At 34.0% G+C, this 9290-nt stretch overlaps 1 protein-coding gene across 1 annotated transcript; it reads right to left on the reverse strand.

Moving 5' to 3' along the window:
* Positions 1-1443: 1443 nt before the first annotated feature.
* LOC141834573 (chaperone protein dnaJ A7A, chloroplastic-like) lies at positions 1444-8627 on the reverse strand. Its single transcript, XM_074721888.1, has 8 exons — positions 8526-8627; positions 7879-8064; positions 7080-7215; positions 6881-6938; positions 3807-3849; positions 2750-2798; positions 2586-2666; positions 1444-2488 (listed from the first exon to the last, which is right to left on the reverse strand). The coding sequence occupies exons 2-8, from the start codon at positions 8007-8009 to the stop codon at positions 1631-1633; spliced, it is 1356 nt and encodes a 451-aa protein (XP_074577989.1). The 5' UTR covers positions 8010-8064; positions 8526-8627; the 3' UTR covers positions 1444-1630.
* Between the last annotated feature and the right edge of the window lie 663 nt (positions 8628-9290).

Here is a 9290-nt window from a genome sequence, read left to right on the forward strand (position 1 = left end):
CCAAACTTCACTCTAAATTTGAAATATAATTTATGTATATTTAACTCACTTTGAAATTTAGGTCACTTACAATTTAGCTCACTTAAAATTTCAACTCTAATTTTTTAGTATTTCTTTAAATATTTTACCATTGTATTACATCTGTGGAGGCAACCAAAGTGTACACTTTACTATCATATATCTCAAGTTCATCTTGAACTTCATGACTAAACTATTTCTCAAAATCGATATCTAATACCCACTTCTTCCTTGTACGATTTAGGTCGAATCCCTTATATTTTAAATCGTGGTGGTGTTGTATCATATCTCATGACAATTCCTCAACTCGATCCTCACAATTTAAAATTTTAATATTTTTTAAATTAATTATGTTGATTAGTGAAGATCATTGTTTTAAATCTGATAATGAACTTGTGCTAAATTTTTTTAAATCTTTGAAGTTTTTAAAATTTCATCATGAAACTGATTGATAACCTTAAAGAATTCTAAATCATGACTTTGAATTTGATAGCATAAACGTGATCATTTCGTGGAATGAAAGGGTATAACAAAAATATGCTATGTGTTTTTTCAGTAAAATATTATTGATTCTTCCATGTGCAATGCAGCTTGAGCCTCTCTAAACTCAAACTTCCTGCTAATGATCTTTCCTTTTCAAGGAAAATTTTATAGTGACAAATAAATACTTTATTTTAGGTTAAAGTTTGTTATCATTCATTAGTTTGACATAAGCCTCACAGCCCTAGACTTTAGATAAGAAGAGATTTCTTTATCTTTTAATTTGTCATAATCAGGATCTTATTCCATCTAATTTGTTACATTTGTTAAGAGGTAGATCACATCATTATTCTATCATAAGATGAACTATTTTTAACAAGATTTGGTTCCTCAATAAGTTATAGTGTTCTCAAAGGGATCCACATACACATATCAAGTTCAATAATTTTTTTAGCATGCTCACTCCATTTGCCAAAGATTGATCAGTTGTCAGACTAACATTTAAACTATCAATGATTATAAATTTCTTGTTAAATAAGTGAAAACTTCACCAGCATTCAATACTTGGAGATCATTAAGTATTTCTTTAGGACAGGCTTAATCTAGCTCATTCAAGTGAAAATTGCAAACGTAATCACTCACTTCAAATGAATCTCTGTTTATCAAGAGAGCTATATGAACTTTATCAACTTCCAATCATTTGCACAATTAGAACTTCCATACCTGATTGTGGGCCTGAGCTTTTTGAGTGGTGATTTTTCAATCATTCGCATGATTCAAACTTCCATAAGTAAATGTTTTCTTGTGTTTTCCCCTGCAATGTAGGCCAAAAGTCAGGAAGTAAAGATCATGATAGCAAGTTGAGCATATAAAGTAAGTGTTTGGGTGATATTAGCCCCAAGAAGCCCTATTTGATAGCTTTTGAATAGGCCTGGCGAGACCTGGTTCACAAGAATAAAATCCTTTTCATTCATCTCCAGCACATCCTTATATTTCTGACATTCAGAATTCAATTGTTACCAAATCGACCTAATTGACCAACTAAATTACTATCGAAATGTTTAGAATAGCATGAGAACAATAAAATTCTTTAAGTACATTGAAAATTTTAAGCAAGAAATAGAAGGGATTGTTATCTCCTGCTGTTAGCTGTCTTGGCCTTGTTCAGATTGGCAAGCTCCTCGATCAGCTTTTTCTCTTCATTACTTAATCTCTTTGGTATCTCCACCTGGACCCGGACCAACTGATCGCCCCTGGTGTTTGGCTTACCGAGATAAGGAACCCCTTTCTTAGCCATTACAAGAGTCGTACCTGGCTGCGTCCCGGCTGGAATCTTCAGATCGACCATTCCGTCCACCGTTGGAACTTTCATTGTCGTCCCTAAAATGGCATCGACATATGATACCTTGCATGTGTATAGAATGTTGGTTCCATCTCTCTTAAGCACAGGATCTGATAGCACTTCAATGAATACATAGAGGTCACCCGGTGGGCCACCTCTCCTTCCAGCATTCCCTTCTGAGCGGACTCTCAAACGACTACCAGAGTCAACACCGGCCGGGACTTTCAAACTTATCCTCTTTGATTTCCGCACACGCCCATCTCCTCCACAAGTGTCGCATGGAGTGGAAAACTCACCCGTGCCACCACAAGTTGAGCAAGTCATGACCTGCTGGAATACACCAAGAGGTGTCCTTGCTGAAGAGACAACCTGGCCTTGACCGCCACAAGTGGAGCACTTGCTAGGTGTCGTGCCTGGTTTAGCACCAGAACCGTCACAGGTTCCACAAGTTTCCAGCCGTGTAATCTCTATTTCCTTCTCCACGCCAAAAATTGCATCCTTAAAATTTAGAACAAGATTGTAGCTCTCATCATCGCCCTGCATAGGCCTGTTGCGAGCAGCTCTTGCCCCACCCATCCCACCCATTCCACCCATCCCGCCCATCCCTTCAAACAATGACTCAAATAGATCAAATGGATTGCTGAAATCCTGCATCAAGTAAAAGGAAAACAGAAAACATTATAGAAAGACGAAGAAAGATTATCGAAGCATTAGCCTTTTCCATAACAAAGCCTCCAATACTGACCCCCATGCCCATGCCAGCACCTTTCAGGCCAGCTTCTCCATATTTATCATACAGGGATCTCTTTTCATCATCTGACAGAACCTGTAATAAACTGACTTTTAATTATGCAAAAGATCACCAAGTTAAATCAACCAGTTAGATTAAACCTAAGCAAGAGAAATGACCTCGTATGCGTTACTAATCTCTTTGAACTTTTGTTCTGCTCCAGGTTCTCTAGAATAAATAGCAGATAATGAAAGTTAGCCCCAACTTGAATTTCAGTACATTGTTCATAAATAAAACGGACAATTCCAAAGCTTAGTAGAGTGATGGCTATTGCATAAGACAGCCTCAGCGCACAGCAAATCTTCTTGATCCTTACAGCAATTTCATACAAATTTTACTACACAAGAAAAGAAAAACTAATAAAATAAAGCAACTTTTTTCTTTCAAGTTGCTGAAATCCTAAGTAATAATTCCTTTCTTGTGTACTTTCTGTTCAATGATTCCCCTTCATTTTCATTGTGAAAAAAGAGCCACAATTGCTCCCACGGGCGGGATGCAATGGCAAAACACTCAGAGCAGTACGAGGAATAGAGTTTGAATCCCTAATGGGGCGAATACTTTGGAGGTCGGTTTCTGAGTATGCATAAGCCACGTCCGGATTTACCCGGTAGATAAACCAAGAGGGAAGGTCATCTATTAGCTGGATTATCAAAAAAAAAGGCGATAATCTATCCACAAAGCTGAAATTACATATCATGCCTAAAATTTGATGCCCTTCCACAAGCCCATATCTAGTAAAAGCAAATCACCTACAAGTCTACCACATGCAATGCTTGTTCTCATATGATCACCCCAGTAAAATTAAAATGTTAGTTAAAACCCCAATTCCAAAGTTTCAATTTAACAAGTACAACAACAACAACCAAATTTTTATCCCACTAAATGGGATCGGCTATGTGAATCATCCTATGTCACTAGATTCAATCTCCTATTATTTCCTCATCTATATTTAAATAAATTGTATCCGATTTTATTATTGCTAATGTGCATACGTGTTCTCACATCGCCTAACTGAGACATTTATTAGTCGATGTAACTACAAGTGTCTTAGATTAAATAATTTATTAAAGGATGAATATTGGGATGTGGGATGACATTATATTCATTCAATCATACATTTGAAGACTAGTAAGGGATGAATTCAAATTTGTAATAAACATTATTTATTCTACTCACTTGTTTACATCAGGATGATAACTCCTTGCAAGCTTCCGATAAGCTGCAGACCATAAAGACATAAGTAGACAGATTTAGCTAAATGATACCATACAAGACGAACATATGTTTTACTCCTCAGGAAAAATAAATGAACTAAATCAAATTTGACATATTGAACCAGTCAATATTTAAAGGCACATTCTTTGAAAATAGAAATCCTTTGAAAATATTTAGGGGCGCTTTAGAATATTGGGATGTTAAAAAATAACATGTAAAAAAAATACAGAAGTAAAAATGCTAAGAAGGATGTATACAAAAGGATAAAATAAAAACATTATCAAGGTATTAAAAAGTGGGGTTAGGCAGTCAGCTAACTGCCTAGCATGTAGACAGCAAACTCAGTTATACACTCAAGTTTATTATCATAAGTTCTTAATCATATTTCATATTACAAGAACACCTATTAAAATCATTAAATCACGTAGTAATATTAAAATATGTAATATTTCACACTGCAACTAATAGAATAAAAATCTCAATAAAACATAAAACTTTCAATGATAAATCTACTTTGCAAGAGATCACATAACAAATTCATAATAATTTGTATGACACTACAATATTGAGATATGAAAAAAAGAAGTTAGTGGTAGACACTCAAGTTTGGAATAAAGTAAATTCATAAGTGATAAGAACAAGTTTAATCCTCTTTAAGAGAAGAAAAATATAAAAAAGGTGTTCATTTAAGTCCTCATCACCCTCCTAACATTCTTTCTCTAAATTAATATTTCTTTCTTTGAAGTTTTCAAGGGAGCGGAGCAACTAGCCTAAAACTTCTCCTTAAGAAAGTTCATAAGTTCCCAAGATTTCTTCACCTATATTCCATGTCAACCCTGATCAAGATACCACGTCTTCTACATCTTTATTTATACATTATACTAACACTAGTAACATCTTTTAATTCTACTCTTCCTTTTTAATTTTGTGATCTTCAAGCTCCTTCAATTGGACAAACGCATTCTTCAGAAGTAGTTTACTCCTTTTTTATATGAACCTACAAAAAATCCATTTATTGGTTAATAATTTATGTACAATATAAAAAATCAAGATTAAATAATGATCTCCATTCTCACTTATCCTCTCAAAGGCACTCCAATTTCTCACAGCCATAGAAGCTACATATTATGTTAAGAATCTTAATTAACACTACTTACAAATGGGAAGTATCTGATCCAAACATAGACCATGAATGTGCTATCAATTTAAATTAATAAACAAACTTAGTAAATTTCTAGAATTTATTCAAAATGACTACCAAACTTAACTTAGTAGTAAGTATTCCCAACGCTAAAATTTTTATTATTTTTTAATCTTTGCCTCACAGCTAATGGTCTTCAAAAAGTTCTAATGCACCTTTATACACCTTCAATTTCATGCTTATCACATTATGCTAGGTGGTAAGGTCAAGATAGAAAGTTTAGGTCTCCACATATGTGAGTATACCCTCCATAATAACACTATTGGACTCTTATCTCCATAGAGTCCCTATAATGTAAAAATGAGGCAATAATCAGCAACATCTAGAGCACTATATAATTTTCCTATAGCTCAAACTATGTGCTCATCACTATAGCTCAAACTAAGTGTTGAAAAAAAATTACGTAGCCAACCTATAATAATTGAGACAAACACAGGATAATGATGAAACACCAAAAAATGTAAAATATTTTATTACAAATTATATATAGTTCTAAGTGAAACAAATAAAGCCTTAATTTTTATTAAAGTTGACTAGCCAATCACTTAAGTACCCTATAAGTCACTTTTACACTTTCTACAGTTTATCTCTTGTTTTTTTTTTCAATTACTTTGCTTTTTAAAAATTAGATGTGGTTGTAACTGCTCTTAGGAAGAGTGCACATTGTGTATTAATTTTTATTATATACAGTAGGATTTCTTATTCTCTAAATTAACTATACAATGTGATAGCATATCAAAACTATTTAATAAAGATTAATGTATGCATTAGATGAGAGATCTAAGCAACAGACCAAGGCCATTGGAAGTTGAACCACTATACTTCCGTGAGAGGTTGAACCAGTATGAATCCACATATTAACATTGTTTAGTTAAGGTGCATTATTGATTAATTGCTTCCAAAATATCATGATTTTGAAACAACTGAATTGTATAATTAAGAACAAGTCTATGAAGTAATAGGGTTAAGATAAACTCAATATTGTTATAAGCATTTTTCAAATCCCATATTTGTAAACATATTATAGATTTTACAGGAAAAATACTTTAATAGAATTCACCTAAACACGGAGAGATATTTGTCACACTTGAGGAAATCTTCATTAACTTCTATTCAACTATTCTTTATCTTCCATTTAACTTCAAGAACATCCTTTTTCTATATTCTTCAGAAAAAAAGGTTGCTCAATTTTGTAACAATGACCAGTTAGAATTACATGACAGGCTTCTTTAATCTTGTATCACTTTGCTCATCCCAGTTTGACGGTTTCATGATCTCTAAGGCTGCCTACTTCTAGAAGGTGGTTTTAGTTGATTAATGCCAACATGCAATTCAAAATGCCATAAAATGTAACAAGCTACTCATAAGATATTCCCTTTTGACATTCCAAAACAGATTGAGGTGGGTAGCAGCTCCACATTTCAATACCTAACATTTAATGTGGGCACAGTAACTGGCAAACTAGAGATGAATCCTTCCTCCTCCCCTTGCACTAGGGAAAGCTCCTAGGCATTCATTCCAAAACTGAAAGATTGATGCTGCCACAGTTCATCAGCATCAGCTTTTTATTTTATAGGGACAGGTGTATCTCTGTGGCTTTGTTGGCTTGTTGGAACATCAAAATAAAAAGAGCAGTCAATGTATGAGGGGTTAAAGAAAACAGAGAATACGATGCAGCTGTATGGTCAAAACGTGAGATAATAAAGGTTTTCGAGTTAACTGGAAGATAGATTAATGTATCCTTAATGTAAATACAAACATGCATAAGAATCCTACGAACACAGTACAAAAATTGCATTAGAAGCAACCAGAATAAGCCAGTAAGTATACTTACCACTTTTTATTTCTGATTTACTTGAATTTTTTGATACACCAAGGACAGAATAGTAATCCTACAGGAATCATACAAAATATAGGAAAAAATATTAGCGAAAAAAAATTAGCATTAGACTCAAACTTAAATTAAACCAAGTGCAAAATTCAATCTCCATCATCCAATGGTTAAAAACCACGAGAAACAAAGTCCCACTTACAATATCAGCTCTGACAATGAATCGTGATCCCCTACTACGCCTACTCTTTAAACATGGTCTGTTATTGAATAATAAAGGAGAGAATGAAGCTTGAGCAAGGAAACTTGGCCATGATGAAGCCAGGTGGTTCCTAGTACTGCAAAATATACAAAATTAAGCCAACTAGAAAAGATATAGAAATGCATATCATATTATCATACCTCAAAGATAATGTGAGATAAGAAATTTTCTTATTTATTCTTAACATCAAGCTTTCTTCATCTCAGATTATAAGGTATAGTCAGTCACATGTTCACTGAAAATCAGTTACTAAATCAGACATGAAATGGTTTCATAAGTAACAATGGTTTTCTATTGGACTTGAAAAGTTATACAATGATTTTCTATTGAAATTGAAAATTTATTAGTGCACTCATGATCATAGGCATTACCTAGTAAAAGTCCTGAATTCATTGGTAGATGTATATTTTACATCTAAATAATATTATTCATTAAGACAGTAATTGCATGTTTGGTATTCCTTTTTTTTCTATATTAGCTTAATTACTTTATATAAATTAATATACCAACCTAACCTCAAACAACATTTCCCTAATTGTCAAATTAAATCAACTTGATAATCAGTAAATGATCATACATGTGGATTTGCCAATGCTTCGAGCATAATATGAACCTAGAACTTTCATAAAAATACAAACATCATGGCAGAATGAAAAACAAACCAAAACATATGCATTAAAAACAACCACCATGAAACTTGTTCAAGTGTAGTACAGAAAGAAAAATTATCCATGCTTACGCAGTTTGTGGCATCAACAACATTTTTGCAAAGCAAAGCGGCTTAGATCCTGGAGATGCATATTTAGATATAACTTGAGGATGCACTCCTAACTGAGATACTGACGCTCCTCTGCACGGTACAATTGCCATCGGACTGGTGCAGCTTACTAAAAAGAAACGGCAAATCGAACTTCTTGATTACTATCTGCAGTAACAAACCATTCAGTCATCTATCAACGTTAAAAGTATCATATTATCGGATTACTACCTCTTGAAACTCCTACTTAGTCATAAAACACAAAATCCCTGTAACGGAGTGCTGCTAAAAGAACATTCGGACACATAGTCAGGTATTCAGATGAACTTGATGAAGCTAACCATCATTCTTAATTATGCATAACGAAAGAGCTGTAACCTAAAACTTAGGAGAAACAAAAGTAAACAGTGCAGAACCCTAAACAAATTCCATCCCAATCTATAAACACATAGGAAACCGTTAGGAATCACCTCAAAACCTCCAAGTAGCAAAAGGTTCTACAGAACCTAGCCGACTGCAAATAGGTCATCGTCCGCTGACCGAAAAATCTCAAAAAGAACTACCAAGTACAGACGTGGAAAAGACGAGAGCTCTGCAATCGAAAGAGGGCGATTCAAGCGGCTCGATACCTGAGGCGGCGGCGGCGGCGGCGGAGGCGGCCGGAATCGCCTTGACGTTTGCGCTGGGACGGCGTTGGTGTGGCAGCGGGCGATAAGAGGCGGAAGAGAGAAGGAAAGATATGCGAACGACATCCCACGCCTGAAAAGGCCGACCAGATTGTGAAGCGACAGCCGTCCGATCGATCCAAGGGCAAAATGTGAGTTCTCTCCATCACTTGCTCGAATCATCTAGAACCATCCGTGAATCATGTTGGTAAAGCCGTAGGAACTTTAAATTAAACTATGTAAAAAAAAAATTATTAAATAAATAAATAAATAAAAAAAAAAGGCATTTAGTGAACCGCGTGAGCGAGATTATAAATTTACTCATTTCATTTCGTAGAGATACTCAAAGTTTTAAAATTTTAAAAACACTCACCGCTTTCTCATTATACCCCTTTCTTTCCGCATTTAAATTTCTATTAGGATTTCGATGAAAATTCCACGTTAAAAATATATAAAGAATATTATAAATTTATAAAATTGAAGATATTTTTATTGGTATAAGATATTTTGAATAAAATTTAAAAATAAAATCAGAATTAAGCTCAGACAATAATGATAGGGGAAAAGGAGATACGTTAATTTTATTAATGGTGACAATCAGAAAAAGAGGAATTGTTAGAATTATTCTATTAGTACGACACTTTTTGAGTAAAATTTAAAAATAAAATTATAAGGATTTAGGTTTATTCCATCGATTCAAACAAATTCAAATACAAAGACATGGATAAA

Source organism: Curcuma longa, chromosome 9 (assembly GCF_044706935.1).
Source record: "Curcuma longa cultivar G26 ecotype Majalengka, Jawa Barat chromosome 9, ITB_CL_G26_1.1, whole genome shotgun sequence".
In the NCBI taxonomy this organism is placed as follows: domain Eukaryota; kingdom Viridiplantae; phylum Streptophyta; class Magnoliopsida; order Zingiberales; family Zingiberaceae; genus Curcuma; species Curcuma longa.

Bases quoted from the DNA above. Each gene is read 5' to 3' on its own strand.
- LOC141834573 (XM_074721888.1), bottom strand. From the start codon at position 8,009: ATGGCAATTGTACCGTGCAGAGGAGCGTCAGTATCTCAGTTAGGAGTG. The intron at 6,939-7,079 runs GTAAGTGGGACT...TGATTCCTGTAG, and splicing joins TCATTGTCAGAGCTGATATT to GATTACTATTCTGTCCTTGG. The intron at 2,799-3,806 runs GTGAGTAGAATA...TATTTATTCTAG, and splicing joins TATCATCCTGATGTAAACAA to AGAACCTGGAGCAGAACAAA.